The sequence below is a fragment of the Heterodontus francisci genome, chromosome 8 (genome assembly GCF_036365525.1).
Source record: "Heterodontus francisci isolate sHetFra1 chromosome 8, sHetFra1.hap1, whole genome shotgun sequence".
Classification (NCBI taxonomy): domain Eukaryota; kingdom Metazoa; phylum Chordata; class Chondrichthyes; order Heterodontiformes; family Heterodontidae; genus Heterodontus; species Heterodontus francisci.
The window spans coordinates 117,964,873-117,984,437 of record NC_090378.1 but is presented as its reverse complement, the minus strand read 5'-3'; the positions used below and the strand labels follow the sequence as shown (position 1 = coordinate 117,984,437).

Genomic DNA, 19,565 nt, shown 5'->3' with positions numbered 1-19,565 from the left:
ATGATACAAAGCTTGATCCACATAGACCAGGAAAGTTTGATTCCTAGTCTGTACTGTGTTAACCATCTCAATCTTTGGGTAACTTTGTCATGGGAGCTCTTCCACACGTTACTGTTATAAATAACATTAACCATTCTTGCTTATTGTGAACACTTCAGTTATATACAAAGATAATGCACATAAACAGCATTGGTTAAATACAATATTGTCTCTTTCAACCCGAAACCACAGGCAGTTCACTTATTTGTAAATACAGGCAAAACATTAGATTGTCCTCTATCTTTTTTTTCTTCTTTTTCTCCTCATCTCCTAAAATTGACTGAATTAATGGCTGGAACCTGGTACAACCCGAGGCCATCCTTCATTTGGTAACCTAGGTGATGACTGTTTGTAGCCTATTCCATTAGAGGGCATCACCGCTGAGCTCATTTGGCTCCTCATCTGATACTCAGATATGCAACTTTCCAGCAGGAGCTAATGGACAGCTATCAGGAACTCAGCTAGTTTTGTATAATTTTACAATACAGAAGAAGGGTGTTCAGAAAAACATAAGATAACGTATCAGCCCCAGGAGCTTGCTCTGCCATTCAATAGGGTCATGGCTGATCTCAGACCTCAACTCCACTTTCCTGAGTGATCCTCACATCCCGGGATTCCCTCGGGGTCCAAAAATATATTGATGTCAGCTTTGAATATAGTCAGCAACTGAACATCCACAACTTTCTGGGGTTGAGAATTCCAAAGATTCACAACATGTAGTGAAAAAAATTCTCTTTATCTCAGTCCTAAATGGCTGACCCCTTATTCTGTGACTGTGCCCCAGGGCATTCGACTCCCCAACCAGGGGAAAAACAGCCTCTCAGCACCTATGCTCCCAAACCCTCTCAGAATCTTGTGTTTCAATGAGATCACTTCTCATTCTTCTAAACTCAAGACAGTTTAGTTCTTGTCATGAAGACCCCCATGTGCCAAGTATGAGGCATTTAATTTTTATCATATGAACATTAATTTTAAACTGTTGCTGAAGAAATGACTTGCCTAACAAGATCACAAGACATTTGGCTGGAGGACATTTGCATACTAAGAGACAGTGCTTGTGGAGACAAAGCAACTACTCCTTTGGTCCAATTAACCCAAATGGATTTTGATCACCAGACATTAAAGGTGTAAGGACTCACATTCCAGGGTCTGCTCAGAATCCACAAACGCAGGAGTGGTTAAACCAGCTGGTCACATGACTGACCTGCTGGTCCAAGCGTTTTTGAAGTACACACAGGACAGTTTGAAGACAGACTGCAGATTGCAACTGGACCTGGAGCAAGAGGGCCTCTCTCCTGGATGGCTCTCTCTCGCTTTCTCACAAGCCTCCGCACCCTCTAAAGTCACTTAAACCTCAAGAGAGAGAAGACTCCTACATCAAAACAAGTTAAAGTGTGCACTGGGCCCCAACGAAGAGCAAGACTTACCGGCAACCAAAGACTCCACATTGAAGTCAAAGGATTGTAAATACACCCAGCCATTGCCTCAAATTTTTCCCCTTATTCTTTCTACTTTTTCTGTCTCTATCTGCTTGTGTGTTTATCACATAAGCATGTTATCGTGGTCGCGTAGCCTATTCGTAGTCGCTAACCGGATTAGAGTTTAAAGTTAATAAACTTCCACCTTTCTTGTTTAAATCTAAGAAAACCTGATGGATTTCTTTGCCTTACAATTGGAAAGTAGTGAACAAGGATTCACTGAGGGGGGAGCTGCAACACAGTGGGCGGAATTTTATTTGGGTGCCGCGCTGTGCAGTGGCTCCCTTTAAACTTGGTGGGGTGCCCACATTCAGCTGCTGCCATAAAGCCCCGGTGATATTTCATGCGGGGGCTCATTAGCATCACTGCGCTGAGCACCACCCTCCCAATCCCCATATTACATGGGGAGAGGTGTGACATTCGGCGCAGTGAGAGACCTTTTGACAGCTGTGTAGCGGGTGCTGGGGCCTATTTAATGCGTCCCAGCACCCATTTCCTGACAGCTGTCAAAGTAATATTTAGCTCACTGTTGAAGAGTGGGGCTGCAGTCAATCTGGCAGCAAAGCAGAAAGTGCTGGAGAAACTCAGCAGGTCAGCCAGCATCTGTGGAGAGTGAAGCAAAGTTAACTTGACCAAGTTCACAGAGCAATGCAAATACGTCTTTCACTTAATGTTCCTCGCCAACATCTGTGTCCTTTTCTCTGTGTGAATGATGTGTGCCAGCACCTAGCGCCAATGTCACATCCCTTTGCACCATCAGCCCTTCAGGAGAACCAATGTATGCAATAACATCATTGCTATGCCACCACTACTCATGAACGTCTCCAGTGATATGGACATTCACTCGCTCAGCTGCTGCCTCTGATGATTTACACAGGGTTGTTGCAGATGTGGCCTGGTGCACAGCAGGTGAGCAAGGGTGATGTGTGACTTGCAGAGCTAATGCCGGTTCTTCTGGAGCAGAAAGCCTTTGTCTGATAAGCCACTGCCGTACATCCCTAGCTCACTGCTCGCCCTGCGTGCAGAGCTTGGGTGCCTTCTGCCCTCCCATGCGCCTTTCATGTTGGAGGTCTTCAGCGTCCTCATAGTCCGAGGAGGAATGCTGTTGATGTCTCTCCTCATCAAGACAGGCCTGGTCCCTACTGGGTGCATAGTTGTGCACAGCAGCAAATAAAGGAGCTGGCCTTTTCAGCCCATACAGGGCATCACCCTATCTGTGCAGGAATTCGAAACGCTCTTTCAGCATGCTGATCTCCAGCTCTTGTAGTTCAGTGGCTGGCGTTGTATCTCTTCTCTGCAGCAGTGGTGGGATCTGTCACTGGTGTCAGGAGCCATGTCTGCAAAGGATAGCCCTGATCTCCAAGAAGCCACCCCTCCATCTAAGCCAGTTCAGTGAACAGCGGTGGCAGCTGGGACTAGCGCAGGTCCCAGGGGTCATGGCAGCTGCCTGAGAAGCAGGCACAGATTTGCATGAAGCATCTCTGGTGATCACATACCAGCTTCACCCAGATTGAGAGGGATCCTTTAATGGTGACGTCTTCAGGTAGTAGCCTGGCGGGAGGCCTTATGACCACACGAATGCAGTCTATGAACGTTACAAGCTATGGTTCTCCGGCAATGGTGCCGAAACTGATGGCTCTCTTAGCCTAGCTGTGAGAGACTGTCCTGAAGCGGACATACTCACTGGCCTTCTGGTGCAGGGCATTGGTGACCTCCCTGATGCAGCAGTGCACTGCTGACTGTGTGATCCCACAAAGGTCTCTGGTGGGCCCCTGAAAAGCTGCAAAGGTGTCAAGCTTGAGAACCACTGAAACTATGAGAACGAAAGGGATAGGATGTCTACCAAAGCCGATGGGCTGCAGGTCATCTTTGAACAGGGCACAGAGACATGTTAGCACCCTCTCTACATGCGCAATCGCATCTGACACTGGTGCTCTGACATCTGATGGCATGTCATGTGGAGCCTGTCGACGCACAGCAATCATAAAGGCAAGCTCCCCTTGGGGGTTGCTGCTCACGACCGGGGGCCTCTACATGGATCGCACCTGCCTGTTGATTTTGCCTCAGGCGCATATGGATCCTCAGGAGCACAGCATCACACAATGTAGGATGAGCCTACCTATTTCCATGTGATAAATAAAGTTGACCCCTTCATTTATTCGAAGGCTCCAAGGAGGGCAGGGATTGGTGTTGACGGGTACATCAGGTGCTTTCATGGATCAACTTTGTGGCATGGCATTGCTCATCTTGGCCAACACTCAAGAGTGGCACAGCATGAGCACATCAAGATCTTCCAGCTGCATCGATTGCCCCTACCATCAATATAATCTTAACGCTCCTACCCTTTCTGGTACCCTGCCCACGCACAGGGTGACCAGAGTGCCATTGCTCCTTCACAAACACAAACAAACGCAGAGTGGACACTGTTTACGGAGGGAGGGTACACAGTAGCTCCTTTCATGCCTGCAGAGCTTTCCCAGAGTAGCCCCAGATCCCCTCCCTCCTCCCTTCCATAATGCAGAGTGAGACTCCTCGAATCCCCCCTCCCTCCTCCCTTCCATAATGCAGAGTGAGACCCCTGAAAACAGAACTTACCTTCCATCGTGAAAACATCTGCTTCTGAAAACCCGTCAGCTTTTCTGTTCAGAACATGATGGCACGTGATAGCTGCCTGTTCAATTTAAAATCTGGAAGTGTCCATGAAGAGGCGGTGGGCTGCATAATCTGCAGAGGTAAGTACCGTTTTACATATCTTCATTGGGGTGTCGCCACCGAGCGACGGGGGTGGGGGGAGCAGGGGGGATTGGCCGCAACAAGGTCCCCCCGCCATCAATAATTTGCGGTGGACCCTTCTCGACGTCGCAGGTTGAGGCGGGCCTCTCCCTGCAGAATTTTACCGGCCCCTGTACTGCGACCCACAGTATCAAGGGGCCGGTAAAATTCAGCCCGTGTTTGAAAATTAAACCCTGTTCTGGTCAAACCAGGCAAAGGCTGGGAGGGAACCCCTGGACCCCTTTCTCACCTGGTCATAACAGAAATTTGGGTGGTAGCATCTGGAATTGATCCACAGGCAAGCGAGGAAATTGGAAGTGGGAAGTCAAATTGATCCCAATCAAAAAGAGAAAAGATTTCAATCCAGGTTTTCTTGTGGTTGTGTGTGCTAGTGTACGAACTTGTCTGCGATTGAAGCCAGTCGTTCCCCAAGCCAGGGTGAAGTAACTTGTGATAAGTTAAAAGCACTGTCTGGAAAAGTTGAGAAAAATGGCCGAGCAGTGTGGGATCACTGTCCATGACAAGGCTAGAAAGTCTGAACTCCTAAGACTAGGGGCCAAACATTTTTCCTGTGAATCTGAAGAAGCAGAAACTGGGTTAGAATTAAGCCCTGACAGGGTATTGTGAGCAAAGCGACAATTGGAACAGAGGAAACCTGAATTTGAGGAAAGAGAAAAAGAGAGAGAGAGACAGGAGAGAGAGAAAGAAAGAGCCTTCCAGAAAGAATGCAAAGACAGAGAGCTGAGGCGACTTGAGTTAACTAGGGTGCGACAGAGTAACCCCAGTGAAATCATGGCCAATATGGAGAACTGTAATTCAGGGCTGGGTTCAGAATTATTAAAACATTTTCCCAACTGATCCCAAAATTCAATGAGGGAGACGTGGAAGTGATTTTTGTTACTTTTGAAAAACTGGCAAGGCAGTTAAAGTGGCCTGTTGAGGCTTGGACGCGGCAGATACAAAGCAAGTTAATAGGAAAAGCCCATGAGCTTTATTCCATGTTGCCAGATGAGAGTTCATCAGATTATGAACTGGCAAAAAAATGCTATCCTTGGGGCATATGAGTTAGTACTGGAAGCCTACCACCAAAAGTTTAGAACCATCAAGAAGCAGGCTGATCAAACTTTCCTGGAGTTTGAGAGAAGTAAGCAGCTGGCTTTTGAACCAGTGGCTGAGGGCTCTGAAAGTGCAGCTCAACAAGGAAAATCTCAGAGAAGTGACTTTGCTCGAGGAATTAGATTAGATTAGAGATACAGCACTGAAACAGGCCCTTCGGCCCACCGAGTCTGTGCCGACCATCAACCACCCATTTATACTAATCCTACACTAATCCCATATTCCTACCAAACATCCCCATCTGTCCCTATATTTCCCTACCACCTACCTATACTAGTGACAATTTATAACAGCCAATTTACCTACCAACCTGCAAGTCTTTTGGCTTGTGGGAGGAAACCGGAGCACCCGGAGAAAACCCACGCAGACACAGGGAGAACTTGCAAACTCCACACAGGCAGTACCCAGAATCGAACCCGGGTCCCTGGAGCTGTGAGGCTGCAGTGCTAACCACTGCGCCACTCCTCTCTCCCACTCTCCATAAAGACACATGTCGAGGAACAGAAGGTTCAAAGAGCCCGGCAAGCCGCAGTGCTGGCTAATGAATTTGCTCTCATTTATCAGTTGGTTCTCCAGGGGAAAACCATTCCTCGTCATCTCCACAAATCTGAAAAGGACAAAGGGTGGGAAGGTGATAGAAGCCCAAGCAATCCTGAGAGGGAAAGAAAAGCAGGAGACACAGGGGCCTCTCCTCCAGCCAAAAAGGAAGGTGCTGTAAGTAGGAGTGAGCACCTGTGTACTTCCATTGTAATAAAGCAGGGCATCTGAGAGCTGACTGCTGGAGACTAAAGAGAAAACCTGTAGGGTTAATCAGGGCATAGCCGCTCAGTGAAGGAGAAGGGACCCTGATGGAAAGAACAGCAGAACAAGCTGTGGCTTTAACTGCAGTAAGAATCAGACCCAGGAAGCCTACCGCTGCAAGTGCAGGAAAATTTAATAGGATTTTAGAAGGTTATCAGGGTGTTGTGTCTGAAGGGAGAGTAACCCCACACCCCTCGAGTGGGAAAAGCAAGCCCATAGTAATCCTCAGGGACACAAGGGCCATTAGATCCCTTTTACTGGGAAAAGGCCTGACCTTTCCCCCAGAGAGTGCAATAAACATCAGAATGGTGGTGAATGGTATTGGAGGGCAGTGTATGCCTGTACCTTTACAGTGGGTGCACTTGGAGTGCGACCTAGTTTCGGGACCAGTGACTGTAAGGATTGTCCCTAGTTTGCCTGTGAATGAGGTTGACCTGCTCCTAGGTAATGATCTGGCAGGGATGAAGGTGGTAGCTTCCCCAGTAGTGAAAGACAGACTGCAGGAGTTGAGAAAGACAGGGCAGTGGCAGAAGGTGGCCCCTGCAGTTTCCCTGAATGTGTAGTGAATCAAGCCATGAGCAAACCAGCTCCCTGAGAGGAGACTGAATTGGCACTGCAGGCAGATGACCATGAGGTCTGTCTGTTTGAGACTTTCTTTGGAAAGTTAGAAGACCCAGGAATGAATTAAATGAATCTTCCCTAGCCAAGGCTCAGCGAGCTGACCCAGTATTGCAAGAGTTAGCACAGGCTGCCCAGTCTGAAATTGAAGCAGAGGGAGTCCGTAACTGCTACTATTTAAAGAATGAGGTACTGATGAGGAAATAGAGTTCTCCTCACAGACCTGAGAGCAAGGAGTAGACAGTAGTTCATCAGTTAGTGGTGCCGCAGAGGTACCGGAGAGAAATATTAAGAAGGGCACACGAGATTACAGTGGCTGTACATATCAGTATACGAAATACCAAAGCCCACATAAGACAGTGTTTTGACTGGCTAAAACTCCACAAAGATGTGGTGGAATACTGTTGGAGTTGTCACACGTGCCAGGTTGAGGGTAAACCCCAACCTACAGTGAAATCTGACCCTGCCAGATCATTACCCAAGCATCCCTAAGTCCTTTATTGGTGTTTGTAGGACCCTCCAGCAGAGGGCTGGTGAACTGGAAGGGAACCCTGTCGAGAACAAAAGGGCACAGGCAGGCACACAGCTGGCGAAAGGGGCAAAGAAACCAAGAGGGCAGGTTAAAGAAATCCCAAATAGAAACCCCTACCGTCCGGTCAGCCAACCCCAAAATATTTAAAAGGTTAGACCCCACATCCTCCCATGTAAATGCAGACACTAGAAGCACCCCACCAGAGATGCTAACAGCATTTACAGGAACCTGCAGAGACAAAGAAAGTCCTCAAGAGGGCAGAGAAACCATGAGGGTGATGCTTCACCAAGTCGAGGTGCCACATTGGAGTGCAGCAGAATCTGGACAAATACCTGCAATCAGGAGTGTACCAGATGTGAAAGGGAAGATTAGCAAGGAATCCTCCCCCACAGTCAGGGGAAAAGGGAACCAACCATCCCCTAAGGTGAAAAGCCCTTGTATGACTCCTCAAAGCACTGAAAGAGAGTTCAAAGTAGAACCGCCCACTGCCGACGCCCATAAGCGGAACTCCCACTTAGAGCTAATTAAATCTAACTCTCCCCCTGCAGACCCTAACAAGAACAAAGACACCCTAGGCAGTCATGGAAATGCGCAAACTGAAAAACTTCCCCAAAAATCACATGTTTACTGGGATGCCAAAAAGGGCAGGTTAAAACAGCACTGCTACCAAGAAGAAATAGGCTGTCACAACTGTTAGGAATTCTGAATGAATGAGAGAGATGTATGTGTGTTTTCCTGGACTTATCTTCTCTCTGATCCCTTTTCATGAAATGTTTTTTTAAAAAAATATCGTTTCTCATTCCACTGGGTATGGAGGTGTCGAAGACCCCCACCTGCCAAGAATGAGGCACATTAATTTTGTCATATGAACAGTAATTTTGAATTGTTGCTGGAGTGAAGAGATGACTTGCTTAAAGAGATCAACAAATATTTGGCTGAAGGACCATTTGCATACTAAAAGACAGTGCTTGTGGAGACAAAGCAACTACTCCCTTGTCCAATTAACCCAAATGGATTTTGATGATCAGACATTGAAAGTGAAAGAAAACTCGCATTCCAGGATCAGCTAAGATGATAGAATCCACAAATGCAGGCACGGTTAAACCAGCTGGTCACATGACGAACCTGCTGGTCCAAGCATTTTTGAAGGACGCGCAGGACAGTTTGAAGACAGACTGCAGATTGCAACTGAACCTGGAGCAAGAGAGCTTCTCTGCTGGTTGCCTCTCTCTCGCTTTCTCACAAGCTTCAAGACCTACTGAAGTCGCTTAAACCTCAAGAGAGAGAAGACTCCGACATCGAAACAAGTTAAAGTGTGCACTGGACCCCAACGAACAACAAGACTTACCAGCAATCAAAGACTCCACGTTGAAGTCGAAGGACTGTAAATACACCCAGCCTCAAACTTTTTCCCTTTATTCTTTCTACTTTTTCTGTTTGTATCTGTGTGTGTGTTTATCGCGTATGCACGCTAGCGTGGTCACATCGCAAATTTGTAGTTGTTAATTGGATTAGAGTTTATGGTTAATAAGCTTCCACCTTTCTTGTCTAAATCTAAGATTTCTTTGCCTTACAATTGGAAAGCTGTGAACAGGGGAGCTAAAACACTGTGTTTTTAAAATTAAACTGTGTTACGGTTGAACCAGGCAAAGGCTGAGAGGGAACCCCTCGATCTCTTTCTCACCCGGTCATAACATACTACTCAATCTGTACAACCCTCTCATCCCAGGAACCAATCTATTTAGTCTGCCACAGCTGTGATGCCTCTCTGAATGATCTATTTTGTCCAGATCAAGGTTGTCAAACATTTTTTTTATTTGTTCATAGGATGTCGGCATCGCTGGCTAGGCCAGCATTTATTGCCCATCCCTAATTGCCCACTGAAAACATTTAAGAGTCAGCCACATTGCTGTGGGTCAGGCGTCACATGTAGGCCAGACCAGATAAAGATGGCAGATTTCCTTCCCTAAAGGACATTAGTGAACAATATGGCTTTGCAACAATTGACAATGGTTTCACCATCACCATTAGATTAACTTTTAATTCCAGATTTATGAATTGGATTCAAATCTCACCCCATCTGCCATGGTGGGATTTAAACCCATTTCCCCAGATCATTTGCCTGGGTGTCTGGATTACTGGTCCAGTGACATTCCACTCCGCCACCACCTCCACCATACAGCCTAAGGGCCAGAATTGGCCCACCAAAGGTTTCCATCCAGCCTGCAAATGTATTTCAGAAATACATCATTTCACATTGTCTTCTTAGAGTTCAGAAAAATTGAGCATCTGACAGTCTGCTTTTAGAACTCAGATTCATATCTTTCTAACAAAAATACTACACTTAGTCCATTTCAAATACAGAACAAAAAGCTACATTTAAAATCAATAAGGAATTAGACAGAAAACCCATGCTTTGACTATTTTCTGACTGTAACAATGAGCAGTGTTGTGGCAATTTGGCACAAAAAGTTTTATAACTAACCAATATCAGGATTAATTGCAAGTGGAGGAATGAAATAGATAAAAATGAATGGACAATGAGCATGATGAGAGAGTTAGGAGAGATGACTGAAAACTTAGTTGCAAAGATGGGATTTCAGAAGGTTTTTGAAGCTGGAGAGAAGTGGAGGCGGTCAGGAAATTAAGGAGTTCCAAAGTTGGGCTGAAGCAACTGAATGCTCTGCAACCAATGGTGCAGTGAAGAGAGGGGGTGTATGTAAAAGAAAATAGAGATGGGTGAAGGATTGGGAGTGGAAGTAGGAAGTTTCAGGAAATAGGCAGAACAAGGCTGTAAAGATTTGAAAATTTGTATTTTAAGTTCAGTACATTATGGGATCGGGAGCCAATGAAGGTCAGTGGTGGGAATGACCGACTCGCAGGATTGTGTACCGGCTGGTGTGAACCATGTTTAAATTTATGGAGGCTGAATGACGGGAAGATGTAGGAAACATCTAGTCAAGGCATCAAAAACAGGTTTAAAGGTCCCAGGGAGATGGAGAGAAGTCGGCGTGGAGGCGTGTGATGATGTAAAAGCACAAGCAAGTGGTCTTGGTGATGGAGGGGATGTGACGTTTAGGTCGAGATGAAACAGTATATAAAGACTTTTCACAGTCTAGTTCAATCTAAGCAAGGAAGGAAGCTACAGCAGAAGCCAAAAACCATGGCTTCTCGGTATCATCGTGGTGATAAAGATGCCAGATACTACACCCTATGCAGAGGACTTGGTTGAGTGTGTTAGGTGCCTAATGTTTCCGAAAACACACAAGACACAGTGAACACTTGCTACAACTGGCAGAGAAGCCATTATACGAATGGGAGACTTTCTTCATGTTCATAACGACTGTGTTGGCCATTCAGCCCAATCATTCTATTTAAAATCCTATTGAACATTTTATTCACTTTATTGATTTGAATTAATGTGTTTAAAAACGGGAAGTCTGGAGGAGGTAAAAAAAATTCTCCTCATGGAGCCAAGTACTGAACAACAGCTTGGTGGTAGCAAGGACGATTGGTGGGGCAGGGGGGTGGGGGAGTTGGCAGTGGGTTGGGTGGTGGTGGGTGTGAGGAAAGATTTAGGCGAATGGTTCCAGGGATGGGGGATTTCAGTTATGTGGATAGATTGGAGAAGCTGGGGTTGTTCTCTTTAGAGAAGGTTGAGAAGAGATTTGATAGAGGTGTCTAAAACCATGAGGGGTCAAAACAAAGTAGATAGAGTGAAATTTTTCTCATTGGGCAGAATGCTCGAGAACCAGAGGACACGGATTTAAGGTGAATGGCAAAAGAACCAAAGGTGACATGAGGAAATACTTTTTTTTTTAAGGCAGTAAGTGGTTACGATCTGGAATGCAGCAGCTGAAATGGTGGTGGAGCAGGTTCAATCATGACTTTCTAAAGGAAATTGGATAAGAACCTGAAGAGAAAAAAATTGCAGGGTTACAGGAAAGGGTGGGGTAGTGGGACGAACTAAACTGCTCTTGTAGAACCGGCAAGGGCTCAATGGGTCAGATGGTCTCCTGTCCTGTAACTATTCTGTGATTCTGAGTAGGATGAGGAGAGAAGAATGGAGTTGTTGTAATTCCTAGAAGTCTAAAAAACATGTGCTCGAGGTGAAACATGTTTTTTTGGATAAAAACACAAATACAATTTAGCGAAACTGATTTGTTGTTGGACTGCCAAACACAGTAAGGCAAAAAAAGTTACTTCATCAACTCATTTTTTTGTATAACAGCAGCAGGCAAGCCTTTCAAACCTCTCAATTTGATTGAACACATTTTGCTCTTTTTCAGACACCGAGGAGGGAATTTTATGTTCTCCCCCATGACGGGTTTGGAGACGGGGAGACCATGTAATCGGGTGGGGTGGTGGCCAGTGGGTCCCCGCTGCCTCCCCACCTCCGCCATAATTAAGTCCGGGATAGGTAGGCCTGTGAACGGCCTTCCTGCCCCACCGCCAATTAATGCCCAATTAATGGCCTCATCCCACTGCCATCGCAATCAGCCAAGCGGCAGGCGGCCCTGGGGAGCACAGTAAGAAAACCAAGTGGGATGCTTTCCGGCTCCAGGGCGGAGGAGGGGGGCTTGAATTAGGGACCTGGCATCAGGTTGGGGGGTATGTTGATAGCTACCCCCATGCCCTTTCTGCCAAACCCCATACACTGCCCTACCCCACACCCCCATACCACGAGACCCCTCCCGCCCTGACCTACCTGTGGTCTGGGTCCAGCGCTACTCCACTGGCAGCAGCAACAGCCTCTGTGGTGGCGCTGCTCAGTTAAACAGCTGCTGGCCTGAGTGGCTGGCAGCTCTCAGAGGGCGGGACGTCCGTCACCAGGGTCCTTGACCCAGTGGAAGGCCCGTCTTTGTCCAGTTAAGTACCTAATTGGCACTTGATTCGGCAGGCCTCCCTCAGAAGTAACGACATGGGGTTCTCACTAGCACTTTTGCTGGACATCGAGATCCCCATTGCCCAGATTAAATGCTGGCCCAAGGGTCAGGTGTTACATGTCAATTTCAAAATGTGGTCAATGTGTTTTCCCAGTTCGGCCTTTTTTTTTAAAACTCTAACTTTGGTAAACTTAGTTGTCTTTCAGAGCTTTCAAAATATTCTGATAGTACCACCAAATATCCATCAAATGTTTTTGCTATGCACACGAGAGAACAAGAGTTGTTCTGAAAGTGGTCTTAGTCCATATGGCATATTCAGTATTCTCTGGAACTTACTGAAGAAGATGCAAGATGCTCTAATTTGTGTCTGTTTTGGCACAAACTATTTGAAATTAGATAATCATAGCCTGAAGTATTCAACGAACAAAGCAATATTCTAAATATGTCCCAGTTCCCATGCAGTTACTTATCCTTATTATACAGAACAAACAGGAAAAGGAAGAAAAACAGGTGATCATTCAACTAATAATTACTTATGGGAACCAATTAAATGTGTACGTGCCCCACCTTGCATTTAAAAGGCCCTCCCACTGCACAAAGCAAAAGGAAAAATCATTGGCACAAATCCCACTTTAAACTTTGTTGAAGAGTTCAAATTTTAAAGGTAGATTCTCTTTCTGTGTTTATTACTGAGTTTACATCATTGTCAACATACCCTTGTTAGAAGTATGTTTATTTAAATAGTTAATTATAATATCTACCTCCATTATATGTATCGAGACTGACAGAAGCTTTGAAGACTTGAGCCAAGCCAGACCACCGAGTACACAGTTTACATTTCCCCAGCTGCCTGATCGATTGACAACACCCATATGCAGTCAGCCACCAGTTTAACACATTGCAGGTATTATTTTTAAACACTGAACACCCGATGAATACGGATAAACTGGACCAAGTGCAACATCTTACCTCTTCACCCAGATGATAATTAATTCGATGGCAGCATTGTTCCTCAAGCTCCTCGAACAATCCCATGCTGCTCCTAATCAAGAGAATGAGACAAATTAATCATGAGAGAATAGAGGCAGATTAATCAATGGCTGTCAAAGACTCAGACATGTAGCAGCAAACATAGAAACATAGAAACATAGAAAATAGGAGCAGGAGTAGGCCATTCGGCCCTTCGAGCCTGCTCCACCATTCATTATGATCATGGCTGATCATCCAACTCAGTAACCTGTTTCTGCTTTCGCCCCATAACCTTTGATCCCTTTTGCCCCAAGAGCTATATCTAACTCCTTCTTGAAGACATACAATGTTTTGGCCTCAACTGCTTTCTGTGATAACGAATTTCACAGGTTCACCATTCTTTGGGTGAAGAAATTTCTCCTCATCTCAGTCCTGAATGGTTTACCCTGTATCCTTAGACTATGACCCCTGGTTCTGGACTCCCCCACCATTGGGAACATCCTTCCTGCATCTACCCTGTCAAGTCCTGTTAGAATTTTATAGGTTTCTCTGAGATTCCCCCCTCACTCTTCTGAACTCCAGCGAATATAATCCTAACCGACTCAATCTCTCTTCATACGTCAGTCCCGCCATCCCAGGAATCAGTCTGGAAAACCTTTGCTGCACTCCCTCGAGCAAGAACATCCTTCCTCAGATAAGGAGACCAAAACTGCACACAATATTCCAGGTGTGGCACCACCAAGGCCCTGTATAATTGCAGCAAGACATCCCTGCTCCTGTACTCGAATCCTCTCACTATGAAGGCCAACATACCATTTGCCTTTTTTACCGCCTGTTGGACCTGCATGCTTATCTTCAGCGACTGGTGTACGAGAACACCCAGGTCTCGTTGCATATTTCCCTCTCTCAGTTTATAGCCGTTCAGATAATAATCTGCCTTCCTGTTTTTGCTACCAAAGTGGATAACCTCACATTTATCCACATTATACTGCATCTGCCTTGCATTTACCCACTCACTCAACTTGTCCAAATCACCCTGAAGCCTCTCTGCATCCTCCTCACTAGTTACCCTCCCTCCCAGTTTTGTGTCAGCTGCAAATTTGGAGATATTACATTTAGTTCCCTCATCTAAATCATGAATATATATTCTGAATAGATGGGGTCCTCGCATCGATCCCTGTGGTACCACACTAGTCATTGCCTGCCATTCGGAAAAAGACCCATTGTTCCCTACTCTTTGTTTCCTGTCTGCCAACCAATTTTCTATCCCTCACAATCCCATGCGCTTTAATTTTACATGCTAATCTCTTATGTGAGATTTTGTCGAAAGCCTTCTGAAAGTCCAAACAAAACACATCCACTGGCTCCCCCTCATCAATTCTACTCGTTTTATCCTCGAAGAATTCTAGTAGATTTGTCAAGCATGATTTCCCTTTCGTAAATCCATGCTGACTCTGTCCGATTCTACCACTGTTATCCAAGTGCTCTGCTATAAAATCTTTGATAATGGACTCTAGAATTTTCCCCACTACCAACGTCAGGCTGACTGGTCAATAATTCCCTGCTTTCTTTCTATCTCCCTTTTAAATAGTGGGGTTACATTAACTATCCTCCAATCTGTAGGAACTGTTCCAGAGTCGATAGAATCTTGGAAGATGACCACCAATGCATCTACTATTTCTGGGGCCACTTCCTTAAGTACTCTGGGATGCAGACCATCAGGCCCTGGGGGTTTATCGGCCTTCAATCCCATCAATTTCCCCAACACCATTTCTCTACTAATACTGATTTCCTACAGTTCTTCTCTCTCACTAAACCCTGTGTTCCCTAACATTTCTGGTATGATATTTGTGTCTTCCTTTGTGAAGACAGAACCAAAGTATGCATTTAGTTGGTCAGCCATTTCTTTGTTCCCCATAATAAATCCCCCTGTTTCTGACCGTAAGGGACCTTTATTTGTCTTCACTAATCTTTTTCTCTTCACATACCTAGAGAAACTTTTACAGTCGGTTTTTATGTTCCCTGCAAGCTTGCTCTCGTACTCTATTTTCCCCTTCTTAATCAGAGATAATGGGGGGTTGAAAAGGGTTTAAGTATTTCTCAGAACTAAATGCAATGCAGGGCATTAGCTAGCTTTTTGTAAATCTCCTGGCAGAACTTTCAAGAAACCTAAAAATTCAGACAGGATCAAATTGTCTGTGGCAACGTGCTTTAAAGGATTTAGCGCACTTCCTCAGGAGATAAAAGATTGTGTCAAACCACCATCGTACATCACTGGACACTAAAGGCCTACTCAGGTCAGGAAAAAGAACCCGACCTGAACCCGACCGAACCACAGCCGACCCAAGCACGACCCAATCCCTCCGATTTTGCCCCGAGCCCAACCCAACCCAAGCCTGACCTCAACTCGACCCCCCCCGAGCCCAACCCGACCATCCCTTTACTTAATTCAGGAAGCTGCAGCGCATGCGTGATGATGTCATGGTGACGTCACTCGCTCACTGCGCAGACTCAGTTTCGTCCCGATCTCCCAGCTTAGGTAAGTTTTTTAATTTCAATACTTACCTGCAGAGCACTTACCGCCTGTGTCTGACCTGACCCGACCCGAGCCGAGCCCGACCTGGACTCGACCTGGCTCCACCCGACCCGAGCCTGAAAGCCGGACCTGGAAGAGGAGCCCGACCCGACCCGAAACCGACACATGTCGTCGGGTCCTGTTGGGTTCAGGTCAGGTAGCAGCCCTTTACTGGACACAACATATCCACAGAGGGAGTATTTTATGGCCAGTTACATCTAACAGCAGATCAATTTTGGAACACAATACTTTAAAGTTTAAGTTGCTGAACAGTTTTATTATTCTACTGAAGAAAACTGCTCAGTAACTCACATTCTCGAGCAAAAGGAAGACAGACTTCTGGCAATGAGCCAGTTGTTAGAGGTGCACCATAGTGTCTCTGGTAGCCCTGCCAACACATCTAGAATCTGAAGCTCACTGTGCAAGGAAGCTCAGGGTAGAATCTGCAACTCATCATCACATTTTTATGACAAACATTACATGGCTACTTTGGAAAAGGAACTTACTTTGACACAGCAGCCCAAGTCTTCCTCAATTTATAAATTGGGCTGGACTGCAGGGCTGCAACAATGGCCCGGAGTGAGGAGTAATTGTTAATTGTTCTGGATTTCTAGAAGGACAACAAGAGAGTTCTTTGTAAATACCAGTGCCTGCTAGTTTCCTGATACCTCAGACCTTTGAACTGTTCTACCAAAAAGGTCAGCTGTGAAAATAACAGCATTAAAATCAGATTCATGGAAAAAACAATTTCACACTTCTTGACAACTCACAGTTTGCTAGTCACTTATTTTGATGCTATAACAAGCTCTTCAGTTCATCATCTGTCAATTTTTGATGGGTGGTCTACAGCTATGGTGATTGACACCGAAGGAGACTTCAGAATGAGCATGACACAGACACAGACTCTTTTAGGGAGTGGTGGGGTGTTCTTTTTGTTCATTCATGAGATGTGGGCATCGCTGGCTTGGCCAGCATTTATTGCCCATCTCTGATTGCCCTTGAGAAGGTGGTGATGAGCTGCCTTCTTGAACTGCTGCAGTCCATGTGGGGTAGGCACACCCACAGTGCTGTTAAGAAGGGAGTTCCAGGATTTTGACCCAGCGACAGTGAAGGAATGACAGTATAATTCCAAGTCAGGATGGTGTGTGGATTGGAGGGGAACTTGCAGGTGGTGGTGTTCCCAAGCATCTGCTGTCCTTGTCCTTCTAGGTGGTAGAGGACGCGGGTTTGGAAGGTGCTGTCTAAGGAGTCTTGATGCATTGCTGCAGTACACCCTGTAGATGGCACACACTGCTGCCATTGTGCGTCGGTGGTTGAGGAAGTGAATGTTTGCGGATGGCGTGCCAATCAAGTGGGCTGCTTTGTCCTGGATGGTGTTGAGCTTCTTGAGTGTTGTTGGAACTGCACCCATCCAAGCAAGGGGAGAGTATTCCATCATACTCCTGATTTTTGCCTTGTAGATGGTGGACAGTCTTTGGGGAATCAGGAGATGAGTTATTCGCCGCAGGATTCCCAGCCTCTGACTTGTTCTTGCAGCCATGGTATTTACATGGCTACTCCAGTTCAGTTTTTAGCCAATGGTAACCCCTAGGATGTTGATAGTGGGGTTTCAGCGATCGTAATGCCATTGAATGTCAAGGGGAGATGGTTGGTTTCTCTCTTGTTGGAGATGGTCATTGTCTGGCACTTACGTGGCGCAAATGTGATTTGCCATTTATCAGCCCAAGCCTGGATATTGTCCAGGTCTTGCTGCATTTCTACACAGACAGCTTCAGTATCTGCAGAGTAACAAATGATGCTGAACATGGTGCAATCATCAGCAAACATCCCCACCTCTGACCTTAGGATTGAAGGAAGGTCATTGATGAACTAGCTGTAGATGGTTGGGCCTCGGACACTACCCCGAGGGACTCCTGCAATCATGTTCTAAAGCTGAGATGATTGGCCTCCAACAACCACTACCATCTTCCTTTACGCTAAGTATGACTCCCTCCATCACCGACGCACAGTGGCAGCAGTGTGTACCATCTACAAGATGCACTGCAGCAATGCACCAAGGTTCCTTAGACAGTACCTTCCAAACCCGCGACCTCTACCAACTAGAAGGACAAGGGCAGCAAATACATGGGAACACCACCACTCCCTGCAAGTTCCCCTCCAAGTCACACACCATCCTGACATGGAACTATATCGCCATTTCTTCACTGTCACTGGGTCAAAATCCTGGAACTCCCTTCCTAACAACACTGTGGGTATACCTACCCCAAAGGGACAGCAGCGGTTCAAGAAGGCAGTTCACCACCACCTTCTCAAGGGCAATTAGGGATGGGCAATAAATGCTGGCCTGGCCAGTGATGCCCACATCCCATGAATTAATAAAAAAAAAGTGGAGAGTTTTCCCCCCGATTCCCATTGACTCCAGTTTTGCGAGGGCTCCTTGATGCCATACACGGTCAAATGCTGCCTTGATGTCAAGTGCAGTCATTCTCACCTCACCTCTTGAGGTTAGATCTTTTGTCCAAGTTTGAACCAAGGCTGTAATGAGGTCAGAAACTGAGTGGCTCTGGCGGAACACAAACTGAGCGTCAGTGAGCAGATTATTGCTAAGCAAGCGCTGCTTGATAGCACTGTCAATGACACCTTCCATCACGTTACTGATGACTGTGAGTAGACTGATGGGGCAGTAATTGGCCGGGTTGAACTTGTCGTGCTTTTTGTGTATAGGACATACCTGAGCAATTTTCCACATTGCCGGGTAGATGCCAGTGTTATAGCTGTACTGGAACAGCTTGGCTTGGGCGCACAGGTCTTCAGTACTATTGCCAGAATGTTGTCAGGGCTCATAGCCTTTGCAGTATCCAGTGCCTTCAGTCATTTCTTGATATCATGCGGAGTGAATTGAATTGGCTGAAGACTGGCATCTGTGATGCTGGGGACTTCAAGAGGAGGCCAAAATAGATCATCAACTCGGCACTTCTGGCTGAAGATTATTGCAAATGTGATTTGCCACTTATCAGCCCAAGCCTGGATACTGTCCAGGTCTTGCTGCATTTCTACACATTTCTACATTGATCAAGCAGCTGAAGGGCCTTATCTTTGCACTTGTGCTGGGCTCCCCCATTATTGAGGATAAGGATATTTGTGGAGCCTCCTCCTCCAGTAATTTGTTTAATTGTCCACCACCATTCACGACTGGATGTGGCAGGACTGCAGAGCTTAGATTTGATCCGTAGGTTATGGAATCGCTTAGCTCTGTCTATTGCATGCTGCTTACGAAGTTTGGCACACAAGTAGTTCTGGGTTCTAGCTTCACCAAGTTGATACCTCATTTTGAGGTATGCCTGGTGCTGCTCCTAGCATGCCCTCCTGCACTCCTCATTGAACCAGAGTTGGTCTCCTGGCTTGATGGTAGAGTGTAGGATATGCTGGGCCATGAGGTTACAGATTGTGGTTGAGTACAGTTCTGCTGTTACTGATGGCCCACAGTGCCTCATGGTTGCTCACTTTGGCATTGCTAGATCTGTTTGAAGTCTATCTAATTTAGCACAGTGGGAGTGCCACACAACACGATAGAGGGTATCCTCAACGCGAAGGTGGGACTTCATCTCCACAAGGACTGTGCGGTGGTCACTTCTACCCTACTGTCATGGACAGATGCATCTGCAGCAGGCAGACTGGTGAGGACGAGGTCAAGTATGTTTTTCCCTCATGTTGGTTCCCTCACCACCTGCCCCAGACCCAGTATCGCAACTTTGTCCTTTAGGGCTCGGCCAGCTTGG

At 46.2% G+C, this 19,565-nt stretch overlaps 1 protein-coding gene across 1 annotated transcript in view; it reads right to left on the bottom strand.

The window, feature by feature from the left end:
* The window catches only part of LOC137373249 (ral guanine nucleotide dissociation stimulator-like 1), a 59,629-nt gene that overhangs the window by 15,133 nt on the left and 24,931 nt on the right, over positions 1–19,565 (bottom strand). The window contains exons 8-10 of the mRNA XM_068038100.1: positions 16,293–16,396; positions 16,099–16,203; positions 13,212–13,284 (exon numbers count right to left, since the gene is read on the bottom strand). Coding sequence (XP_067894201.1) covers positions 13,212–13,284; positions 16,099–16,203; positions 16,293–16,396 — 282 coding nt within the window. The remainder of the gene's footprint in view (positions 1–13,211; positions 13,285–16,098; positions 16,204–16,292; positions 16,397–19,565) is intronic.